General features: G+C 45.0%; 1 protein-coding gene across 2 annotated transcripts in view; it reads right to left on the reverse strand.

Annotated features, from left to right (window-relative positions):
- The window catches only part of ROR2 (receptor tyrosine kinase like orphan receptor 2), a 164,014-nt gene that overhangs the window by 25,732 nt on the left and 111,918 nt on the right, over positions 1 to 26,364 (reverse strand). For both annotated transcript variants that reach the window (XM_035099905.2, XM_035099906.2), the window contains exons 3-5: positions 23,311 to 23,598; positions 21,126 to 21,156; positions 1,562 to 1,689 (exon numbers count right to left, since the gene is read on the reverse strand). In XM_035099905.2, the coding sequence (XP_034955796.1) occupies positions 1,562 to 1,689; positions 21,126 to 21,156; positions 23,311 to 23,598 (447 nt within the window). The remainder of the gene's footprint in view (positions 1 to 1,561; positions 1,690 to 21,125; positions 21,157 to 23,310; positions 23,599 to 26,364) is intronic.

Here is a 26,364-nt window from a genome sequence, read left to right on the forward strand (position 1 = left end):
AATTATGGTGCTGGAGGAGACTCTTGAGAGTCCCATGGACTGCAAGAAGATCAAACCTATCCATTCTTAAGGAAATCAGCCCTGAGTGCTCACTGGAAGGACAGATCGTGAAGCTGAGGCTCCAATACTTTGGCCACCTCATGAGAAGAGAAGACTCCCTGGAAAAGACCCTGATGTTGGGAAAGATGGAGGGCACAAGGAGAAGGGGACGACAGAGGACGAGATGGTTGGACAGTGTTCTCGAAGCTACGAACATAAGTCTGACCAAACTGCGGGAGGCAGTGAAAGACAGGAGTGCCTGGTGTCGGACACGACTAAACAACAACAACAATGAAACACTACTAAGCTGTGATCTGCCATGCTATTTGGCTACTCAAAATACAAAAGTGCCACCACTGCCCACCACTAAGAGACATCCAGGAGCCCTACAGGGCATGATGGTGGGCAAAATCACTGGGCAGAGGCCTTGTGGTTTGTTTGTTTTTGGAGGGGTGAGATCCTCCTCAGTACCATGGTTTGTTTGTTTGTTTGTTTGCTTGTTTGTTTGTTGTTTAGTCATGTCCGACTCCTGTCTCCCACTGCTTCCTGCATTTTGGTCAAACTCATGTTGGTAGCTTCAAGAACACTGTCCAACCATCTCGTCTTCTGCCGTCCCCTTCGTGCTAAAGTCTGTCACCAGCCCTGCCACAGAATAACACAACGTGAGCAGACAGAAACCTCATGAATTTCAATCTCCCCCTGCAACACACAAGACATCATTGCACCTCAAGAGTTAATCCAGATACTCCAAATCACTGTGTCCTATAACAGGGGTGGCCAACTCCCAAGACACTGCAATCTACTCAAGGGGTTCAAGTTGTTGAGCTTTTTTTAGGGAGGAGGAAAGCCCATTTTTAAGGGATGCAGGGCAAAAATGCTGTGCTTTTTTTAGGGGGGACAACGTTGTTGAGCTTCTTTCGGGGGAGCCAGTGATCTACCAGTGATTTACCACAGACTTCCGGTGATCTACCAGTAGATCACGATCTACCTGTTAGATGTGCCTGTCCTATAAGAAGTGAACAAGATCATGTTCATCAAGGTGCCATCATATGAGATAACACCCAATTATTCATGCAGGTTGGCAAAGGTGTCTGCCGTAGATGAATTGAAGCATCCTCTTCTTGACCTGGGGTCACTGCTTCCCAACACAAGCAAACACTTTAACCCTGGAAAAAACATCACTCCAAAAGAGGTTTCTTTTTTTGTGTGGACAGCTCTACATTCAGGCTAGAGTTGTACTCCTGTTGCCCCAAAGCAGGAACTAAAGTGAAGGGAAGAAACCCTTCCCCAGACATATATTAAAGCCCTGAGAGCGATTCCTTGCACTTCAAATTCCACCTTAGGAGGACTGCAAAAGCTACTGCGTAATAGGGAAAACACACTGCCACAATTCATTCTGTGATGCAGGCTGTAAAAAGCTGTTCCCAGATTGATTTCCATTCATTACAGTGTTAAAATTGGATTTCAGGCTTTCGCATGAAATACAATGTTTTCGGACAAGGATAGAGGCACGCAGGCTTACCAGTGATTCGGTTCTCGATTTCCCCTTGCATCTGGAGGGAATCCACGTAAATAGTCCTGTTTCCAATGATGCGAGCGCAAGCAATTCCCCTGTAAGGCTGGCAAAACCCATCTTCGTGGTAATCTTCCCTGCAAAAGACAAATTGGGGAGCCTGTAAGTACATCTGCAGATGTCTGCCTTGTCCCTGATGAATTTTAAAGAAATATGTCCTTCAACAGCAGCAGAGAAATGTTAAATCTGACATTTTTCATTCCTCCAGATACGGGTCTCTCACCTCAAGTTTTCACTAGACAATGTTTCTGGAAACAAGAAGGGCATCAATGAACATATTAATTCAAGGAAGGGAGGAGGGGAACCCTTTTAAAGTGAAAACAAGAATTATCTAAGAAATCCTATGCTAATGATAATGGGATGTGGCAGGTTATTCTATTAAAAGGCTGCCCAACTGAGACCACAATGTGTATCGTGTTACACCTCGTAATACATTGCTGGCATTTAACAGCATGCGATGCAATTAGGCAAGCAGTTGTTTCTCCTCTCCTGCCTCCTCCTGCAATTCTTCATTTCCTGCAAGCGAATAGCAAAAGAGGCCTTGCCAAGATTTAATTAAAATATGGCATAATTCTGAACTATGGCTTAGATAAACAGAATGAAATCAGGGCTTAAACGTCCTTCTCTCCGACCCCCGTCTAAAGTTAGATTTAATGCCAAATTCTTTTATTTCTTCTGCATTATGTTGAATTACTGTCTGGGCTGCTAAAAATCTGCTTAATGTATCCAACTTAAATGGAGTTGCTCCAGAGTACCATTGCTAGAAAAAAGAAAGACATTCCTTTTAATGCTAGGGATGGCCAGTTACTAAGACTATGAAAGAAGATAATAATAATAATAATAATAATAATAATAATAATAATAATAATAATAATAATATTTATACCCCACCCATTTGGCTGGGTTTCCCCAGCCACTCTGGGCGGCTCCCAACAGAATATTAAAAACACGAGAAAACATCAAACATTAAAAACTTCCCTAAACAGGGCTGCCTTCAGATGCATTCTAAAAGTCAGGTAGTTCTTTATTCCCTTGACATCTGATGGGAGGGCGTTCCACAGGGAGGGCGCCACCACCAAGAAGGCCCTCTGCCTGGTTCCCTGTAACCTCACTTCTCGCTGTGAGGGAACCGCCAGAAGGCCTTCAGAGCTGGACCTCAGAGCAGAACGATGGGGGGTGGAGACGCTCCTTCAGGTATACTGAGCCGAGGCCGTTTAGGGCTTGAAAGGTCAGCACCAACACTTTGAATTTTGCTCGGAAACGTACTAGGAGCCAATGTAGGTCTTCCAGGACTGGTGTTATATGGTATCGGTGGTCACTCCCAGTTACCCGTCTAGTTGCCGCATTCTGGATTAATTGTAGTTTCCAGGTCACCTTCAAAGGTAGCCCCACATAGAGCGCATTGTAGTAGTCCAAGCGGGAGATAATCAGGGCATGCACCACTCTGGCGAGACATGCCTTTGATACCTGAGAAATGGTTCATGCAGGACACCTGCCAGCTGAGAAGTGATACATTCTTTTGGCCTTATCAGTGCTAGACCTTGAGCTAAGTCACTCAATGAGCTGAGCAGCACTGGTCAAAAACAGCACAAAAGACTTGTGTCCTATCAAACTTGGCTGGGGCTTGATGCACAGGACTGGGAGACCGAACAAGACATATTTCAATTTGCTGCAGATAAAAGGTTCATTTCAGCTGCAGCCTTATCAGCACAGAAAAACAGCTCATTTTGCAGTCATGGACATCCTTGTTGCACCTAAGATGCACAGAAGGCGTCAGAGTCTGATAAACTGAACAAGTCAGTTGCTTCTTTACTGTTTATTTATTTATTTTTCTTCTTTCCATTTTATATTATTTATATTTTATACATTTACAGTCGTACCTTGGATCCTGAATGCCTTGGTGCTTGGGATGTTTTGGCTCCCGAACGCTGTAAACCCAGAGGTGAGTGTTGGGGCTTCTGATTGGTCGCTGTAAACCCAGAGGTGTCCGATGGGGCTTCTGATTGGCCGCAGGAGCTTCCTGCAACCAATCAGAAGCCACTCTTTGGTTTCTGAACATTTTGGAAGTAGAACTGACTTCTGGAATGGATTCCGTCCGACTTCCAAGGTACGACTGTATTTACATTTTATACATTTTTTTAAACAAAGTAATAATCATAAATAAATTAGAATAAACATGTGCACCCCGACACCAAGACCATTCCGTTACAACTATCCAACCTCCCAAAATTTCAACACCTCTTGCAATGGTTGACCCCTTTCCATTTTAACAGTACAAATTATACAAACACCCTCCATATCTCCTCAAAATCAATTCTCCTGCATATTCCCCATCTTAGCTTAATGCCACATGTTAATTTATCATTAACAGCCATATCCCACACCTCCTTATACCATTCTTCCATTTTATATTCTGTTTGCCCGTTCCACTTCCTAGCTATAATAATTTGTGCAGCTGTCAATAAATTTGTGAGCAAGTCCTTCATAGCCTGGGAACCTTCCACCCCATCCTAAATTGAGAATAATGCTACCTCTGGACTTTTGGTCAGCTTTAACCCAGTGATTTCTGCTATCTCCTTAAACAACCTTTGCCGATTTTTTTTTTTATTACATATTTACACTCCCACCATTCTTTACTGTTTAGTGCAGAGGTGGACAGAAGATAGATCTCTGACCAATTTGTACTAGATAGGCAAGGATTTCAGATTATCCAGTTGTTTGACACGAGAGCAACAATAAAATAAGCACCGCCATTGTGCACTTACTTAGACTTCTGAAATTTAGAAAGACTGGCCTTCACCCCAGTATGGTTCCCCTTCATCACATATACAGCCCAACAGGACAATGACAAAAACTTACCGTCAGCATACAAATCAATATGGCTAACCTAATCAAAACACCCTCCCTCCCCACTCACGCAAGAAACTAAGGATCATCACAGCCAACCACAAATGAACAACCACATTCTAAGACAAATCCTGACCTCTCTCACCAACAAAGAAACACGAACAAACAACAGAGAACCTGCACAAACGACGCTGACGCCGAACCCCTACACATATCAAGAAAAACAGAAACATCGGCAATCCACCACACCCAACTCCCCATCCGACCCACCGCTTTCCCCCCCCTTCCTCATAATGTCTCAACAAGTAAAATTGATGTGTAAAAATGATGCATGGAAAAAAATGAGACATTGCACTACCTTTGTAACCCAAGAAAATCTTTAATAAAAATAATTATAAAAGAAAGAAAGAAAGACTGGGGGTAGCCAGGAATGGATTTTTGTGTGAAAGGTTTGTGAGCTCAGCTCAAGTTTGGTACTGTAAGCAAACTCCAATGCTCGGCAGCTTCTCAGGGACACTGTGGTCTTTAGTTTCAAGTGTATGTCTTCTGCACGTTCCTCTAGCTCAGGCATGTTCAAAGTCTGGCTCGGGGGCCAATTGCGTCCTGCGTCCCGCTTTAAAATGGCCCCACGGGCAATTTGGAAAAATCTGTTGCTGCCCCTGAGCGCCTGCTGCTCTGCTTACTCTCCCCTGGAGCCAATGCTCCGCCAAGGAAGGTTAGAGGCGGTCAGGGCAGTTTGCGATTGGTGCGTCTCTGGCAGTGGCGCTGCGTGATTGGTTGCTTGGGTGGTACTGTTCTTGCTGCACTGTTCCTCAGGAGCTCAGCACGCAGGTGCGAGGCGGACAAAGCAGGCAAGGTGAAGCGAGAGGGGGATTCTGCAGCGGAAGCTCAGCAGGTGCCATCCGCAAGGATCAGGGGCCGAAGCCCCAGGAACCTCGTTCACCTTCCTGTGCACAGCCATTCACCTTATATCACTGCCTGGCTGCGGTAAACCCACCCATTCGCTGTGGTCTTCCCGGTGCAGTCAGACACCCCAGCATGCATGGATGTATGTATGTACCTGTATGGACGTGTAAACAAATAAATCCTCCCCTGTGCTTGCTCAAAAACCCCAATTTGCATCACGACTGGTAGCGAGTCAACTTTTGCTGCAAATCCTCTCGCGTGCCCGAGTTTTGAGGTCTGTTTTCTTGGCTCCGCAGCCAAAGGCTGCCAAACATACGACGCTCTGCTTTTACATTAACATTTCAGTGTGTAGGAAACTATTTACATTCTCGTCTTTACGGACACCTATGTAGTCCCATGGACTGCAAGAAGATCAAACCTATCCATTCTGAAGGAAATCAGCCCCGAGTGCTCACTGGAAGGACAGATCGTGAAGCTGCGGTTCCAATACTTTGGCCACCTCATGAGAAGAGAAGACTCCCTGGAAAAGACCCTGATGTTGGGAAAGATTGAGGGCACAAGGAGAAGGGGACGACAGAGGACGAGATGGCTGGACAGTGTTCTCGAAGCCACCAACATGAGTCCGACCAAACTGTGGGAGGCAGTGGAAGACAGGAGTGCCTGGTGTGCTCTGGTCCATGGGGTCACGAAGAGTCGGACACGACTAAACGACTAAACAACAACATGTATATAAAAACCATCGAACATGCTGTCCATGGGTGCATTTGTGAAAAAGCAGGGATCGATCTGCTGATATTGCAGAGAGGGCTCACGTCATGGACACACACACACACACACACACACACACCCTTTCTCCCCCCCCCTATTGTTTCATAAAGGTCTCTGTCTGATGCCTCTTGGATTTAGAACGTGAGGTTGTTTTTTGTTCGGGGCTTTTCCCATGGTTGTTGTTGTTTAACTGGCTCATAGTGTGTGAGGCGGTCACCCTGGGTGTTTAGATGCTGCGGTTTGCCAGCCGCCTGCCGCTCTGTATCCCTGCCACTGGTTGACTCGCGCAGGTGCCTGGTGTGTTGCTCACTCTCCCGGCCACCATTAGGCTCACGCTGCCACCCGCTGTTCATTTCTCACTCCCGCCTGCCATGTGGCTCCCTGTTCTGCCTGTGAACCTAGTTTCTGCTATTCCAAAAGGCATTTCCTAAGGATTCAATCCTTTAAAAAGGTCAAAAACTCTGGGGGAACAATCAAAATGGTCAGCCCTCACGCATGTTCACTTCATCAAATCTAGCCCTCTTTGAAAAAAGTTTGGACACCCCTGCTCTAGCTGATAGATCCTGAAGTTCAAGGGAAATACAAGGTCAGTCCTGAAAGTCCCGCGTCTGCCTTTCTCTTGGTTTCATGGATACCTGTAAAGAAGTTAAAACTTATAAGCAAGTTTTGATTTAGTCACTACTGCATTCCCCCTGCCATTTTAGTCAGCAATTGCTTGGCTAAGCCGGAAGGAAGGTCTCCTATTCTTAAGCCAGAGTATCGACATTTGTCCTTCTTGCCCAAGAGATGCAGCACAGGAGGGATGGTATGAAGACTTTCAGCTTCTGTCAGATTCTTGATTACTTAAAATGAATTTGTTAACTTTGCAGAGAAGGTCAAAGATGGGCTACAATAAATGTATGGTTTGTTGTAGCAATTAGGCGGTTGCATTGTTGTAATTATTGCTGCAATTATGGCCAAGAACAGCACAATGGTATTTGCAAGCTTTAGGTCAGCCAAGTTCATAGAAAATGATCAAGGAACAAAATGGATGTAGGAAATGTTGAGCACAGACACCTATAATTTAATATAATGTATTTAACTGGGATGCGGGTGGCGCTGTGGGTTAAACCACTGAGCCTAGGGCTTGCCAATCAGAAGGTTGGCTGTTGAAATCCCTGCAATGGGGTGAGCTCCCGTTGCTCGGTCCCAGCTCCTGCCAACCTAGCAGTTTGAAAGCACCTGAAAGTGCAAATAGATAAATAGGGAAGGTAAACGGCGTTTCTGCGTGCTCTGGTTTGCCAGAAGCGGCTTTGTCATGCTAGCCACATGACCTGGAAGCTGTACACTGGCTCCCTCGGCCAATAACACAAGATGAGTGCCGCAACCCTAGAGTTGGTCGTGACTGGACCTAATGGTCAGGGGTCCCTTTACCTTTACCTTTATTTATATAGGATGGAATATTTTTTTTGAAAATGAAGCCTTTTCTGCACACGTGGAGTTATTGTTTCCCAACAAAACTTCAGCAGAAGCACCAATTAGGGCAATTTCTTCTCTCCCTGACAGGTATTCAATACACTTTACAATAACTAAAGTCATCACAGAGTGTGGCGCTAAACAGAAAGGGGAACCAATGTAACAAAACAGGAACAGCCTCATTCCCGGTTCACAAAGAGTTCATGTACGTACTTTTCACTTAACCACACGGTAGTGACTCAGTTTCAAACCAGAGACTGCCAATTTGACGGAGGTTAAACATGAAATGAAATCTAGACCTTTCACATCTTTGGAGCCAAAACATGGCTTAAGGGGCCACCTAAAAGATCATTTTCATTTTGTCTCGGTAATGACAAGAATTCAAACTGCTTCTGTCACAAGTGCTTTGTGTTCGGTAACATCTATATGACGCAACTGGGAGAGATCATCAGGGGCTTTGGGCTGGAAGTTCATCAGTATGCGGATGATACCCAGCTCTACCTCTCTTTTAAATCAGAACCAGTGAAGGCAGTGAAGGTCCTGTGTGAGTGTCTGGAGGCGGTTGGAGGATGGATGGCAGCTAACAAATTGAGGTTGAATCCTGACAAGACAAAAGTACTCTTTTTGGGGGACAGGGGGCGGGTGGGTGTGGAGGACTCCCTGGTCCTGAATGGGGTAACTATGCCTCTGGTGGATCAGGTGTGCAGCCTAGGAGTCATTTTGGACTCACAGCTGTCCAGGGAGGCGCAGGTCAATTCTGTGTCCAGGGCAGCTGTCTACCAGCTCCATCTGGTACGCAGGCTGAGACCCTACCTGCCTGCAGACTGTCTTGCTAGAGTGGTGCATGCTGTAGTTATCTCTCACTTGTACTACTGCAATGTGCTCTACGTGGGGCTACCTTTGAAGGTGACCTGGAAACTACAACTAATACAGAATGCGGCAGCTAGACTGGTGACTGGGAGTGGTTTAGACCACAGTGCCACCTGCATCCTGTGTGGACAGAATGCCTCAATGGGGCTGGAACAGCATGACCAAGTGGTAGAGATGATGGGAGCAGGTAGTACAACAGCAGGCACCCCCAAACTTCGGCCCTCCAGATGTTTTGGACTACAGTTCGCACCATCCCTGACCACTGGTCCTGTTAGCTAGGGATCATGGGAGTTGTAGGCCAAAACATCTGGAGGGCCGCAGTTTGGGGATGCCTGTCCAACAGCATCTGCAGAACACCAGGCTGGGCTTGAGTAAAGCTGAAATATATTCAATGTACATGTAGATACCACCTTTCCTTCATGGAAGTTTAGGATTTTGCTCTTGAGATCCAGAGGTCCGGGGCATTAATCTTATCCTCTTAATTTAAAGGAAGAGGAGAATACCATTACCCAGAAATACAGCTCTAAAGGAATTACCAAAAGGGATGCTATGAGTGCCTTTTAGCCTGAAATATGTTTCCTCTCAGCCTGATATATTATATGTGCTTAACCTAGCCAAAGAGAGTCATTTGAAAGTCAAAACTGAGGCTAATTCAAGTTTTACATTCATGTTACAGGATATGGGAAATCCAGGGGGGGGGGATCCATTTGTGAAACTACCCTTATCAGTCACAGCACAGGCCAACTTTAAATAGTCACTGAGGGGGGCGCTTCACACATTATATCATTTTGAAAGTATAAACTTCATGTACGTATTCCCAGGGCCACTTCAGCATGCATGTTTGAAAGCTTCCCTGTAAATAGCTGTCTATGGAAAGCTAACAGGCAGAGAGAAGGATTCAAACCAGAACTTCTCCCTAAAGTGCTAGCTTTCTACAAGGAGGATCTGGGGGTCTCATTTTAAACATTGAATAGCAATCAAGCATGTGATCGCCAGCCCCCGTCACAGAGTGTTAGAAACAGAGATATGAAAGTTAGCAGCTAAAAGGCACCTTAAGCCCAGGTTATGGGGTGCAACAACGGGCAGTCTTGGTGTGCTTTCTTGTAACAAGAATACAAAGCTAAAAATGAATGAACTGCAGCTAAAATATTATGTCCATTTTTCACATGGTCCAGTCCTTCCCCTGCCCATCTCCCTAATATTCTTCAGAGGGTCTCTTCTCCATTCTTCAGAGGGTAGCTGGAAGTGGGGAGGCAGAAAAAGCTCCTTTCCTTTGGTACTGCAGTGTTAATCTGAAATCTTAGGCGCCGTACTGCGGCCAGAGCTCAGAAACTGCTCACACTAATGAAATTCCTTGTCACAAAATGCCATACCCTCCAACTCCCGGTTTGAAAAATCTGGGATCAGCGGCGGCGCGGCACCAGAAGTCGCTTCTACGTGGCGGTGCGGCACCGGAAGTAGCTTCTATGCATGTCCAGACATGCGTAGAAGCGACTTCCAGTGCCGGGCTGCCCGTGTCTGCATGTCCAGACAGCCGGGAGCTGGTACATGGCTGCCAGCAGGAGCTTTATGGGATATAATCAATTTGGGATAACAGCGGGAAATGGTAACAAAATACGGTAGTTTCCCGCGAAAAACGGGAGACTTGGCAGCTATGCAAAATGCACCTAGAACAATGGGAGTTTCGAACACTGCACGGTATGAAGTATTCTGCTTTGGAGGCAAACCATGGTTTGGGGGCTAACCATGGTTTGCCCAGTTTGAATACTGTTGCTAAGCACAGTAAGTAAATGAAGTAAAAACTGGAAGCTCCCAGATATCTGAGTGTGTAAGGGGAGCAAGAAGGAGCAAACAAGCCAAACACCTGTTCCTGGCGATCTAGTATGATTTGCCTGCAAACCAGGCCAATAATCTAGATTTTTTTTTACCCTCCATTACCAAAACTTTCTGCTATGTAAAATGGGATATAAAAGCAAAGCTTAAAAATATGTATATTTCCTTAACCAAAGAAAAGTTATATGGGTGCATTCAACCAACTTGTCCATCTTCCTCTTCCCATGCCCTCATCCATGTACGATGCACACTCCTTAAGAGATTTGGTATAGAAGTATAGAAATAAATAATCTGCACTGTTGGTTCTCCCAAGTGCCTGGAGCAGATCAGACATGGGGGCAACGGGAAAGGAAGTCCCACTGCCCAGGCAGAAGATGACGTTCTTGGATACAAGTCATACAAGCAATACTCAACAAAAAAAGGCATCAGTTAGTTCAAAAGGTGCGTCTTTGGGGCAATTATATTTGAAATATGGCACCTATTAAAGAAAAATTGTATTTTATCTTCCAGAGGACTCCTGGCACAAAAACAATAATAAGTCTTGTGGCACCTTAAATTTATTATGGCAAAGCTTTGAGGACTCCAGGCCACTTCATCAGATGAATGAAGCATTATCCTGGATTACATGCCTGGAGGAGGTTAGATGGAAACGAAATGCAGAAAGTACAGAGACAGTGCTAATTACATAATTAGCAGTAGTCATTCACCCGTTTTTTTGTGGATAGCATATATCCTGGTGTTGGTCAGTTACAGTAGTGAAATTTGCTCTCCTAGTGAGTAAGCAAAAACACACAGAGAAAAATCTACAGCACCTATTCCTAAGACATCATTCAACAGCACCATTACTCAATTCATTAGAACCAATAAATGCATTTAGGAAAGGCGATGCCTAATTAATGAATTAGTGACTAATGGATAAAACGTGCTGCTGGTTTTTTAAGTGGCCCTGAGATTTTGTTTCATTCATTAAATAAAACTCAAACCTGTAGACTCCATGTCAAAGCAATATTTGAAGATTTGCCAGAGATAATTTCCTCTGTGCCATTAGATTCATGGGTTAGTGAAATTAGGCTTGTAGTGTACTAATACCACCCAGACAAAGGTTTGAAAGATACCTGTAGAACAAAGGAGCCTTTCTTTACAAATCAAACAAGATAAATGCAAGAATAAATGCAGACAGAACCCGGTACAATATTATACACAGGCTGTCATGTGATTGAGCCAGAGGGCATATAAACATAATAACTATATTGTCTTCAGTAGCGAGAGAATAGGTAGGCACATAGCCTAATCTACATTGAGAACATAAAATCATGCTATAAAGAAGGCTTATTTTACTCAGAACTGAAGTACGACAGATGCTGGTATATATTATGTGTAACTGATGCTTCTCTGCAGGGATTTTTCTTCTTTTATGTCTATTCCTTATCACTGCAGGCAGATAAAGCTGCTCTTGTCTGCCTTCTTAGGGGCCCCCAGTTTGGACAAACTCTATGGAGAAACATTTCTGCAGCATCTCCTCCTAACCTCCCTTTCTGCCCCAAGCACCTTGCAATGAAAGCAGGCTGCTTCTTGCTGCGTACACCCCAAAATCACACAAAATATAATTTGAATTGACTGCTCTTGCCTGATTGTACGGAGGTTGCAGGAACAACCAACGCCGGAGAGAACAAGGAAGGCAAATAGCATGGAGTTCACCTCAATTCTGGAAAGAACAAGTCTCCTGAAACAGTTGTGAGTGGGCTGTAGTGGTGTCAGTCATTTTTGGACAGGATGGAAGAGGAAACAATGGAAAGGGGGTGCTCTAGCCCAGTGGTGGGGAACCTTTTAGAGGTCAAGTGCCCAAACTGTAACCAAAACCCACTTATTGCCAACACGGCAATTTAATATTGGGTAGTAATGACTGTCTGCATGTGGACATACAAATAAATATACCGTAAGGAAATGGGGTGAGATTAACCAGAGTTATTAATCTTTTCTTGAAGAAAAGTGCCCAAAGTTGTGGAGTTTTTTGGGGGGAGGAGTGCCCTGAGTTCTTCTCCGGGGGGGGGGGGGGTGTCTGGAGTTGTTGAGATATTTTTGGGGGGGGGATTGCAAACAGTTGTTGAGCTAATACTGGGGGGGGGGGTTGTTGTTGCTGATAAACACTAACACACTTCACCATGCAAGGCAGAGGAAAACAATACTCACAAAGCTCACAGGAACCAACAAATTATCAAAAGCCCTTGACTCAGCCAAAAAACACACTCATTACCGCCGCTTTCTATCTGCTGCTTGTGGCACTAACCAATCACACCTGACACTGCTGCGGGCAGCGCATGCTCTATGGAGCGATTCCTGGCCGGAGAGGCGTTGGGAGGAGGAGCCAGCTTTGAAAACCCCCAGGAACAGCACTGCAGGGGCGATGGTGTGCATGCCCACAGAGAGGGCTCCGAGTGCCCACTCTGGCGTGCCATAGGTTCGTCACCACTGCTCTAGCCAGACATGATGCAAAGTACGTAGAAGACTTGAAGTACAGAGCAGTGACACACCTTTGCAAACGCTCCCGCCCTCCCATTACACCCAGCCAGCATGGTTGAGGGTTAGGGGTGATGTGGATTGTAGTTGAACAACATCTGGACACCCAAGTTTGGGGAAAGCTGCTTTAGAACATAGAAGCTGGCCACACATTAACCTGCATCAAGGCTGCTATGCCTTGAAAAAAAGCCATTGCTATCTGAAATTTAGTTCACGTAAATCAGGCATCCCCAAACTGCGGCCCTCCAGATGTTTTGGCCTACAACTCCCATGATCCCTAGCTAACAGGACCAGTGGTCAGGGATGATGGGAATTGTAGTCCAAAACATCTGGAGGGCTGAAGTTTGGGGGTGCCTGACTTAAATCATGCATCTCTTGCGCTTCTCCTTTAGTTTAGTGTTTCTTTTTTTTGCAGGCCTCTCAATCTGTAGTGGCCAAGTTGCCGATTGTGGACTGATACTGCTTTGGCAGAATTCTAGACTCAGGTAGGTAGCCGTGTTGGTCTGACGCAGTTGAAATAAATAAAAAATTGTCCAGTAGCACCTTAGGGACCAACTAAGTTTGTTCTGGAAATAAGCTTTCGAAGTATGCATGCACACGAAATCCTGCCAACCTAGCAAGTCGAAAGCACGCAGTGCAAGTAGATAAATAGGTACCACTGCAGCGGGAATGTAAACAGTGTTTCCGTGCGCTGGTCTGGTTCGCCAGAAGCAGTTTTGTCATGCTGGCCACATGACCTGGAAGCTGTACGCCGGCTCCCTCAGCCAATAACACGAGATGAGCGCCGCAACCTCAGAGTCGGTCACGACTGGACCTAATGGTCAGGGGTCCCTTTACTTTTACCTGAGGTGCTACAGGACAATTTTTTTGCTTTTGCAGAAGTTTGCAAATAACGGTCATCATACTGTTTCAGAGCATGCAGTAGACTGCAATAAAATAGCAATTAAATGGCTAATTAAATCAAAAACACTCACTAGCAAGAATAGAATAGAATAGAATCTTTACAATTTTCAGATCCAATGTGAATCGCTATGTTGGGAGCCAACATGGTGCTCTCAGATGTTGTTGCAACTACATCTCTTATCATCACTGGACACGTTGAAGGGATTTGGAGTCCAACATCTGGAGAGCCACACATTGTCTATCCCTGCATAGGCCAGTACATTCGTATCTTCTACTTCCACATAGTTGAGCTACTTTTAGCATCCTTTTTAAGCTACCCGAGAACAACAAATCCTTCCAAAAAGAAATGCAATTAACTACTGGCAAAAGAGGTAAGGCACTGTTCTTGTATTATTGAAATAATGGTGCCTCTGGCCACAGAGTCTGCTGGAGACATATAATCAGTCTATTGTAGACATGTGCGAGGATAGCAATACAGTAGTGAAAAGCAGATGTGGATGCAGACGTTGATTTCTTATGAGAATAGATTAAACTATGGATCAGCTTTAAGCTCCTTTCTATTGGCAACTGTAATGAATACCATAGTATAGGCAATTGGGAGGAGGCCCTAGGAATATTATGGTGTGACAAGAGGATAAATACAGCTCTTTTTTTGGGGGGGGAGATCTAAACTGAAAGACGCATTGAGTGTTGTTGATGTTTTAAGTCAGAAAATAAATCAAATAAAGTCAAATCAATACTTCATTGAAAAAGACCAGAAAGGATTATGAACATTCACAGGAACAAACAAGACAAAGCAATGCTGAACAGAGCACTCCTGTTCAGAATTCCAGCTATCCAGCCATGCCTGCTTTCAGAATACTCCTTCCTTCCTTCCTTCCTTCACCTTCCAAGTCCTGGACTGCAGAATCCAGGACCGGCAGCCGTGTGACACCAGAAGTTGCGTCGACGTAACTTCCGGTGTCTCTTTGCCCTTCTATGGGCACCAAAAATGGCCACCGCCGGCTTCAAAAGTAGCTTCTACGCATGACCGGAAGTGTGTCGACGCAACTTCCGGTGTCGGCCCGCCCATCTATGGGCACCAAAATGGCCGCCACCGACACTGGAAGTCGCATCTACGCACTTCCGGTCATGCGCAGATGCGACCTTTGAAGCCGGCGGCGGCCATTTTTTGTGCCCATAGAAGGGCAAATCAGAAAAAAATGGCCGCCGGCAGGAGAAAATAACGGAGAAAAACGGGAGATGAAGTGATACGGGGGACCACCGGGAAAAGGTAAGTAAAAATGGGGGTTCCCGGGGAAAACGGGAGACTTGGCAGCTATGTTCCTTCCTTCCTTCCTTCCTTCCTTCCTTCCTTCCTTCCTTCCTTCCTTCCTTCCTTCCTTCCTTCCCTCCCTCCTTTCTTCCTTTTATCTATATTTATTGATACTTGTCAATATGTTTCCATGCACCCTGGCTTCCATCACGGTGTTCCACTGCACCAGAACCAGTAACCCCCTACCACCCTTTCTAGCTTCTCAGTTTGGCCATGTGCTGATGGGATGCTGCAAAAGCACTGGCAACGCAGCAACCAAACCACCACCACTGTCTTCTTCCCAGCCTTTAAGGCGGGAAGTGAGTGAAGACTGCCACAAAACCACAGGGACTATGACTACCCCACCCTGCAGCTCCAAGTTTGGGAGAAGATTGAGGCTCATTTGGCTTGGGCAGAGAGCAGCTGAACTCTCATGGTGGTGAGCAAAAACGGGGGACATTGTCCGTGAAGTGTTGTGACTGTGTCTATGTGGGGCTTGTGTTATTTCACCATTGCTTCCATTTTCAGGTGTTTGCCGATTTGCCCTTCAGCTGACCAAAAACCAATACTACCAGATTAGTAGAACGCAGGTGGTGCTGTGGTCTAAAACGCTGGGCCTCTTGGGCTTGCCAGTCAAAAGGTTGGCGGTTCAAACCGTTGCTCTGTCCCAGCTCCTGCCAACCTAGCAGTTCGAAAGCATGCCAGCGCGAGGAGACTAATAGGTACCACTGCGGTGGGAAGGTAAATGGCATTTCTGTGCGCTCTGATTTCTGTCACGGTGTTCTTTTGTGCCAAAAGCGGTTTAATCATGCTGGCCACATGACCCGGAAAGCTGTCTGTGGACAAACGCCTGCTCCCTCAGCCTGAAAGAGAGATGAGCGCTGCACCCCATAGTCATAATTTGACTGGACATAACTGTCCAGGGATCCTTTACCTTTATTATTTGTCCAAAGATATATGGAACACTGCTTTCCATTTTCCTTTCCTCTTGTTTTTTCTTTTCTTCCCCTAATGCCCAATCAGCATTCCATGCCTATCAAACCAGTCTTTACTGAGATATTTATATCCTCTCTTAAGGTTTTGTGGCTCCCCTGGTCTTTATTTTCTTTCTTTTTTTGGATGTTTGTAAACCTTTTGGTTCCCTCAAGCTTGCTGAAACACTGCATTGATAGTGGTATTTTAACTGTATAGGCAAACTCGGCCCTCCAGATTTTTTGGGACTACCATTCCCATCATCCCTGACCACTGATCCTGTTAACTAGGCATCATGGGATTTGTAGTCCCAAAACCTCTGGTGGGCCAAGTTTGCCTATACCTGTTTTAAGTACATAAGCACCCACTCTCATATAAGTTTGTTGTTATCATATATAGGGAAAAGTTAAACAAAGGCAAACAGCTTGACTATCCCCCCTCCATTAATTAAAAAGCTTCCACCTGACATTACCTTTGTTATTTTTAGCTCACTTATTTGCAACCAATTCAAGGTCAAAACAACAATGGCAATACATTTTGGATGGAGTATTTGGTTTGTTTTACAAAAACGGTTGAAGAATGCTCCCTCAACAAATAATCAACAATGAGAGATTTTTAGAGAAAAAAACATTCAATTTTTTTCCATCCCTGTTTTGTCAACAGAAAACACATGGCAATTTAAAAGGGAATTTGTGAAGAATAAATTGTTGGATCGGTTTGACTGCTCTTAAAAACTGACTTGATTTATACAATATGCGGCAATCTATTTAGATTTGCATTATACATTCTAGAGGGATTCAGCTTCATGAACATGGTACTAAGCAATGAGCTTAAGAACTGAATAAGGACATTCACATAATATTCAGAAACCAAAATATTCTGTTGGCTTAGTGTGGCACAGTGTCTTAAGCTCTGTTTCTGCTGACCCAGCCTATGTAAAACTACCGTGTTTCCCCTTTTTTAATACGTAGTCAAAAAGTAAGCCAGGGCAACAATTTTAAGCATTTGAGAAATATAAGACATACCCTGAAAATAAGACATACCCCCATGCCTGCCAACTGGGGGCCTGGAACCAGGAGGTAAAATGGCGTTTAAAAACGCCGTTTGAAGTGATTTCAGCTTGCCTCCCCGCCGCCTGGAACCGGCTGCTGCAGCGCGCAGCAGCGCCGGGCGGAGCGCCCAGCAACACGGACGGAGCGCTCAGCAGCACCAGGAGGAGCGTCCCACCGTGCCAGGCGGCGGGGTGGCAGGCCTCCTTGGCATGGCGAGGAAGAGACGAGGCCGCTGGCTCGGGCGCTCCTGAGTCCTGACCCCAGCCGCTTCTACGCGGCAGCAGCAAAAGAGACGTGCGGCCACATGGAGAGGCGAGCGCCCGAGCGGGAGACGCGCTCTCTGCAAAGCTCTGCACTCACTTCATCCGCCCGACGGGAAAGCGAAGTGGGGAAGAGAAAAAGAGAAAAAACCGAAGCGGCTCTTTTTCTCTTCCCCACTTCGCTTTCCCGTCGGGCGGATGAAGTGAGTGCAGAGCTTTGCAGAGATCGCGTCTCCCGCTCGGGCGCTAGCCTCTCCATGTGGCCGCATGGCTCTTTTGCTGCTGCCGCGTAGAAGCGGCTGGGGTCAGGACTCAGGAGCGCCCGAGCCAGCGGCCTCGTCTCTTCCTCGCCATGCCAAGGTGGCCTGCCACCCCGCCGCCTGGCACGGTGGGACGCTCCTCCTGGTGCTGCTGAGCGCTCTGTCCGTGTTGCTGGGCGCTCCCCCCGGGCGCTGCTGGGCGCTCCGCGCTGCAGCAGCCGGTTCTGGGCGACAGGCTAAAATCACTTCAAATGGCATTTTTAAATGCCATTTTCCCTTCTCAGGGCTGACTTCGCTGGGCGCGCGCTACACCTGAACCAGGAACAGCTGATTTCAGCGCTACAGCTGATCTGTATCTGCATGTGCCAGAAAGTGTCATGTGTGATTGCACAGAGCACCAAGCCTTAAGACATCCCCTGAAAATAAGACACCGTGGTTTTTTTTGAGGAAAAAAAGTTATAAGACGGTGTCTTAAAAAGGGGGAAACACGGTACCAAATGCCAAAAAAGTTCATATCTTCTGGACCCATGGCTAATCAATATTAGGAAAGTTAAATATTTAAGCGACAAACTATATTTCCAATCGTGTTGCCAGAAATAGCTATGAACTACAGTGGTACCTCGGTTTACAAATAGTCCTGTTTACGAACGCCTCCGTTTACGAACGCCGCAGACCCAGAAGTGTTTACATCCGGGTTCCGTGGTGTCGGATGCGCATGCGCAGAAGCGATTTGCGCATGCGCAGAAGCGTCCCTTCGGGGAGCGAACGCCTCCGTTTACGAACGCCTCCATGGAACGGATCGCGTTCGTAAACTGAGGTTCCACTGTACAATGAAATTAGCATTAGACAATATATATCTTAATTGGGAACCCTCCTTCATACGCTTTTAAGAAAAAACCCACAACATAACAACATATATCCTGTTTCCCCTATTTTAAGACGTAGTCATAAAATAAGCCATAGCAGGATTTTTAAGCATTCAAGGAATATAAACCATATCCCGAAAATAAGACATAAGTGATAGGCGCAGCAGCAATGCCGGCCGCAGCAGCAGGAGGAGGAAAAAAATAAGACACCCCCTGAAAATAAGCCATAGTATGTTTTTGTTTTTTTTAAGGAAAAATAAATATAAGACGGTGTCTTATTTTTGGAGAAACACGGGTACCTAGAAGTGGGACCTGTAACAAAATGTTGCAGCGTGGAGTGCTCTGCTTGGGGTTCCACCCAGATTCCCATCGGCTCTCCCAGTACACTCCACTTCAACCTGCAATCCAGTCCCCCCTCAGGTCAGTCAGCATTCTAAGCCTGCTGAGCATTCTCAGTTCTGATTGAATGGGAATCCTAAGTTGTCTTTACTTCTGAAAGCCTAAGGGTCGCCCTGAACCTGCTAATACTTATTTTTTGTCTGTGGATGGTGCCATTTTGGTTTCAAACGGATGAACACTTGGAGAATGAGTTCAGTATTACGATACAGGATTAAGGTCCTATATAGGGTAGGACCTGAACAGGGTAACTGTGCCCCTGAAAGACCAGATGCACAGCCTGGGAGTCATTTTGGAGTCACAGCTGTCCATGGAGGCACAGGTTAATTATGTGTCCAGGGCAGCTGTCTACCAGCTCCGTCTTGTACGCAGGCTGAGACCCTACCAGCCTGCAGACTGTCTTGCCAGAGTGGTGCATGCTCCTGCGGCATCTAGACGGGTGACTGGGAGTGGCTGCCGAGACCACATAACACCGGTCTTGAAAGACCTACTTTGGCTCCCAGTACGTTTCCGAGCACAATTCAAAGTGTTGGTGCTGACCTTTAAAGCCCTAAATGGCCTCATCCCAGTATACCTGAAGGAGCGTCTCCACCCCCATCATTCAGCCCAAACACTGAGGTCCAGCTCCGAGGGCCTTCTGGCCATTCCCTCACTGCGAGAAGTGAGGTTTCAGGGAACCAGGCAGAGGGCCTTCTTGGTAGTGGCGCCCTTTCTATGGAACGCCCTCCCATCAGATGCCAAGGAGATAAAGAACTACACAACTTTTAGAAGACACCTGAAGGCAGCCATGTATCAGGTAGTTTATAATGTTACATTTTTTTAATGTTTTTGTATATGCTGGAAGCGACCCAGAGAGGCTAGGGCAAACCAGTCAGATAGGTGGGATACAAAAAATAAAATCGTTGTTGCTGTTGTTGTCGTCTAGAAGCTTTTAAAGGTACATTATACCTTGCCACATATGTACTGAAGCAGGGCCGTCTTAAGCATGTCGGGCGCCCGGGCGCCGTGGTGCAGAGATCGCTCCGGCGCAGCCCCCCGCCCTGTTTCTTGCCATGGCTGGTGGGCGGGCGCAGCGCGGCACCCCCCTGGCAGCACGGCGCCCTGGAGCCCTGCGCCACCCAGCCTTCCCCTAGAGCCGGCCCTGTACCTAAGCCTCTTAAACTGACAAAGCATGATGACAGAACCTGTTTCCAAGCAGGAGGAGGATTGTTAGCAGATTCCTCCATAAATCTGACAGGGGTTGCTTTTGTAGTGGCACATGGTCGGGAAAACTATTAAATGCACGACTGGAGCAGGATTTCTAGAGTCTGAGATTCTGGGATGGGTATTGGGAGTTTTGTGGGTATTTGAATCCAAATTCACCCAACTTTTTCCCAGTCAATAGTTCCCAGTCATCTCTAATAAACATGCAAGCATGAAATAACTGAACATATATGGGTGCTTGATACAAAGAAATAAAATCCTGACTCGAAAACGGAGAACATGAAACAGCCATGAAACAAAAGCTGAACAATGGACAATTCAACTCTTTATTGATATGTGTGTGAGTAACCGAGAGAATAAACACACATTCTCCTATAAATTTCTGTCTCCATGTGGCCCCAAACAAGTTTAACCTTTTGGGGTGGAAAATAAGAACTTACAGTATATCTGAGTCATACATTCTGGCTGTCCTTCAGGCCCTTTTGATAAATGAGATAATACTCACACTTGACAATATTATGAATTTAGTTTCCAATTCTGCAGTCTTATCTCCTCAACCCTTGAGATACAATACAAGCAAATTTTTGCAATTATATAAATGGATGCAAAATACATTCAGATATCTTGAAAGGGAAAGGGAAACATTCCCATTTAATATGAAATTGAGATAAATTATGGCCAAGTACAAATCATGAAGTACAAACCAATTCATATTACAATGATTACTCAAAAATAACATCTTCAGAATCTGATTTAACTTGAGTTTTTGGGTAATAGTAAAATAAACTGGGTAAAAGTTAGAATTATAGGGATGCAAGGCTGTTTTCTGCTAACATTAAGTGTTTATCGCCATACCAGTACAAATACCATCTCAATGTAGTGCTATATTGCCCTTCTAAAATGGAAAACCTGCCTGCAGAAACAAAGCAAGACAATTTTGTCAAAATGAAACCAAATAAAGCACAATGCTTGTCTCCAAAGATCTCTTCAATCGTTCTGAAAAGTAAAGAAATGAGATGACTTCCATCTTCATTTAATGGTTCTATTACTGAGCCTTTTGCATCAAAAATAACTTAGGGCACCCAGTAAATAAATCACAAGGAGTACTTACTGGAAATTGTGGTTCGGACTGTGTGTTGGACCTATAAATGAATAAACAGAAATTATTAAATAGCTCTGGCTCTTGGAAAACAGAATTAAAACAAGTACAATCTTTTTAACAATGATTTTTCCTCAGTGTAGGGGGGAAAAGTATTTTCCACCCCACTATTATTTTGTGTTACTTTCAGAAGTGCAAATCAGTAACTTATAACTGCTGGATCAAATATGGCAAATGAGGTTTTGTATACACAAGAAAGCATCTCTCCTATTGGTCAATGCAACATTCTCCTGCTAAACACTATTAAAGCTAATTCAACCGTTAAAACACGACTCACAGGTACTGCTGTATGACCTTTGTTGCAAAAACAGATAATTACAGTGGTGCCTCGCTAGACGAATTTAATTCGTTCCACGGGTCTTTTCTTATAACGAAAAATTCGTCTAGCGAATCCCATAGGAATGCATTGAATTTTTTGAAATTTTTTTTTGCCCATAGGAACGCATTAATTGAATTTCAATGCATTCCTATGGGAAACCACGATTCGCTAGACGATTTTTTCATAAAACGAATTCGTCTAGCGAGGCAACCTCCGTTCGAAAAATCCTTTCGTTAAGCGGAAATTTCATTAAGCAGGGCATTCGTTAAGCGAGGCACCACTGTATGAGATGCTGTGATTTGCTGTCGCTCGAGGTTCAGGTGGCCTCAGTGTCCTGGAGTGCCTTCCATCAGCTTTGGCTGGTGGCCCTGCTACACCCCATCTGGACAGGGATAGCCTAACTAACTAAGCTCTGGTAACCTCAAGGTTAGATTACTGCAAAGGGCTGCCTCTAAAAACAGTTCGGAAACTTTGGCTAGTGCAGAATTCAGTGGCCAGGTTGCTCCCAGGAGCAAGACGGTTTGAACATATTACACGGATCCTGGTCCGACTGCACTGGCTACCAATTAGTTTCCGGGCCCAATTCAAAGTGCTGCTTTGGACCTATAAAGCCTTAAATGGCTCAGGACCACAATACCTCAAAGACTGCCTCTTTCCATATGAACCTACCCAGACCCTGAGATCATCTTCTGAGGCCCTTCTTCATGTGTCTCCTCCTCAAGAGGTCTGGAGGGTGGCAACACGAGAACAGGGCCTTCTCTGCAGTGGCTCCCCATCTGTGGAGTTCTCTCCCCAAGGAAGTTTGCCTGCCACCTTCATTATACACCTTTAGGTGTATACACTTTTATACACATTATACACCTTTAGGCGTCAGGCAGAAATGTTCCTTTTTAAGCAGGCTTTTGGTTGATCTGATTTACATCCTATGCCCTTTTAAAATGTTTTTTTTTAGGGGGAGGGGGCTATTGGGTTGTTGTTTTTATTTTTATTATATGTTTTGTGGTTTTATATCTTGATTTTATTCTGTGAACCGCCCTGAGACCCCAGGGTATAGGGCAGTATATAAATTTTAATAATAATAATAATAATAATAATAATAATAATAATAATAATAATAATAAATAAATAAATCACTTAAGTCACCTGTGGCAATTATTATAATAAATAGGCATAGAGGATACAGCATCCTTCATTGTTAGTGCCATTACAACAAAGACTTCAAACTGATCTGTACCCCAATGCAAAACCCACTGTGCAACTTATTACTTCAGTCAATACAGTTTTGGGGGATATCCTCCGTACAGTAAAATGCACACCTTGATTTTTAGCCAAGAGTCAGCTGCTAGCTGCTACAGGCATCATGTGCAAAGATTGGGGCCAAAGATATGAATACCAGATGGGGAACAGCTACTTAATTTTTCTGGCCAGTGAGAACAGAATGAGTTCAAGCAGTACTGTGAAATGTGAAGTAATGGAAGTTTGCCTCTCTGTGCCTTAAGACTAAACCTTATTTCACATTTGTGCTGTTCTCTGAACTTCATATTTACAGACCGTTCCATCTGCATCTACTTTCTTTTATTACTAGTAAATGGTATCAGGTTCAACCCAGACCTTTTGTGCTGAGGAGGAAGCCTCAGGCAAGGACTTTATTGATTTTCTTTCATGTTGCAATTTATTTTCTAAAAAGAAAAAAAGAAAATGGGGGGGGGGGACACCCAGTGAATTAATTTCTCATTTTGTGATTGTGAAAACTAGGAGCTAGTCTATAAAGCAATAAACCCAGCTATAAAAGCCACATTTTAAAACAAAGTGACTCACCCAGCCTTACAAACAGAACTCCTGTTGCAGTGATGGTCTTCATCCCATTTGTAGCCACGCATTGATAATACCCAGTGTCAGTGGTGTCGAGATCTTGGATTCGAAGTCGCGAGCCATAGTCTGTTTTCCTTATGGTGATCCTTCTTGGTTCTTGAACCACTGGCGCATCGTTTTTCAACCACCTGACATTTGGCGATGGATTTCCTGCGACTTTGCAGTGGAGAATTGCCGTCTGGCCCTGGACTATGGTGATATTGTTGACTGGTTCCAAAAAGGTCAAAAAGTAGCCTGAAAAGGGGAAAAGGTCAAAAAGAGATCAAAGCTGAGCTGGGATAAGCAACTGCCTGGGGGCACTTATTTATGAATAGTTTAAGAAAATCATTTCAGGTCTGTGGTTTTTAAAATTAAGCATTATCTGTGCAGATAGAGAGGTGATTATCTGAGACCTGGATTGACAGTTCTCTGCTTCTGTAGAAACAAGTTTAACCAAAAATTTGATTTGTCACTTGAACAGAAATCCTCACGCCTTACTTCAACGATTCATGACAGCGTTGGAAAAATTAGGAAGCTGGTTGTTTCAGCTTATAATTAGCATGCTCAAAACATGCTCTTCAACAAAAAGTGGTTACTTACAATATTCTGTTACTTCCTATTAGCAAACACAAAACTAAGCAATAAAATGAAATAATTTAAGCCTAAAGTACAGTATACATATATGGTAGTTCAAATCATTGCTAGTAAAAAATAAATTTTTCAGTTGCAAATGATTGTTTTAATATTTTTATTCAGCTTTGTGATTGAATTTGCTCATAGCACATAACACCCTGCCTTTTACAGTGGTGCCTCGCTTAACGAACGCCCTGTAAGACGAAAGTTTCGCTTAAAGAAAGGATTTTTCTAGCGGAGGTTGCCTCGCTAGACGAATTCGTTTTACAAAAAATTCATCTAGCGAATCACGGTTTCCCATAGGAATGCATTGAAATTCAATTAATGCATTCCTATGGGCAAAAACAAAATTCAAAAAAATTCAATGCATTCCTATGGGATTTGCTAGACGAATCTTTCGTTATAAGAATAGACCCATGGAACGAATTAAATTCGACTAGCGAGGCACCACTGTATAATTTTTTGAGGCAGAAAGTTCTTCCCACTCACAGAACACTATTGCAATGGATATAATTTAACTACCACTTCTTTGGCTTGCTTTTGCCTATTGTTACCTGCTCCTTTTCTAGTAAACAATGTGCCCCCTCCATTTTCTTTATTCATCCTTTGCACACCTGCTGAGTTGCTGGGCTATTTCCTAGTGATGCACAAACAAGCTCTGCAGTAGCAGGTCCTATGCCAAATTCCTACCACAATTATCCTTAAAACCCAAATCAGGGGGAAATAGGCACCCATGATTCATATATAAAAACAACTGGAAACTATATAAAAACAATACCAAATACCATCAGCTGGACAACGCAGTAAAAAAGAGGCCCCTATCTCTTACACACCCTCATTAAAAACAACCTTTAAAAAGTTATTACAGCCTACCTAATTGATAAAAAGGAGGGGGATCAGCATATTAAAAAGGTAAAGGACCCCTGGACAGTTAAGTCCAGTCAAAGGCGACTCTGGGGTTGTGGCTCTCATTTCGCTTCCAGGCAGAGGGAGCCAGCGTTTGTCCACAGACAGCTTTCCAGGTCATGTGGCCAGCATGACTAAACCGCTTCTGGAGCAATGGGACACTGTGACAGAAGCCAGAGCGTATGGAAATGCAGTTTACCTTTCTGCCACAGCAGTACCTATTTATCTACTCGCACTGGTGTGCTTTCAAACTGCTAGGTTCACAGGAGCTGGGACAGAGCAACAGGAGCTCACTCCATCGCATGGATTCGAACCGGCGACCTTCTGATCGACAAGTCCAAGATGCTCAGTGGTTTAGACCACAGCGCCATCTGTGCCCCGAATAAACAAGCACACAATCACTGATAGGTCCACCCGCCATTGTGAGGCTCAAAGCAATGAAGATGATGCCTCCCCAGCTGTTGCCATTGGCTGTGGGTTTCTTGTGATGTCATAAAAGCACTTGGCAACTGAGTGGATATAAAGGCAGGCCAAGGGGAAAGCCTTTTTTATATCCAACAGGACACACCTGGCAATGGATGTGACATTCAGCACTGCCCAGGTTTCTTCCACTTGGAGGAGGCAAAGTGGTGAATGGAAGGAGGCAATACTCTGGCAGTGGGATGCTAGGGAGTGATAATAAGGCAAGTTTGCTTGCTTGAAGGCTGCTGGTATCTGTGATTAGAAGCTGGCAGACGTCTCATGATGGACCTAACAGCGGCTTCTGGCACAATGGGACACTGTGACAGAAACCAGAGCACACAAAAACGCTGTTTACCTTCCTGCTGCCATGACCACAGTGCCGTTTACCTTCCCGCTGCTGCGACCACAGCGCTACCCGTGTCCCTGGGATCAGCTCCACAACTCTAGCCACCACAGAAAAATCCCTATTTTTTCTGCTTCCAGCTTATCCTCTCTTCCTGGAAGGCATATATGTAGGGCTTCGGTCACCATATGTAATTCACGGTGCAAGTAATAAGATCAACGGAAGGACAAGCAAGTAAGGACTCAGCAACGGTCTCACACACATCATGATCGTCAAGGCCTAGAACAAGGGTAGGAATCTTGTGGCTCACAGGCCAGATTAGGCCACTAGGCCTCCATATCTGGCCCACAAGGCTGTGGACCACCTGAGTGGAGGAAGTAGAGATGCTACTGGGCCAGTTGGGGGGGGGGTCCAGGCATTGCTGATGACCTGCTAGTTGGCACCTGCCAAACTGATTGTCAGGGCTTCCAAAGCGCAGTGCATGGAGCTAAGCAAGCTCCATCTGTGCAGGCAAAAACCGGTCACCTAGCACCATTGTGATGGCTGGTGATTAACCGCGCCAGGGTGGCAGTGGCGAATGAGGAATTGGCCTGCCAGCTGAATATAGTTCCGCATGCCTGGATTATTATCAAGTCACAAATTTTGTTGATTTATTGGAAGTTTTAAAGCAGAGGCAG

This window comes from Zootoca vivipara, chromosome 11 (assembly GCF_963506605.1).
Source record: "Zootoca vivipara chromosome 11, rZooViv1.1, whole genome shotgun sequence".
NCBI classification, from domain to species: Eukaryota; Metazoa; Chordata; class Lepidosauria; order Squamata; family Lacertidae; genus Zootoca; species Zootoca vivipara.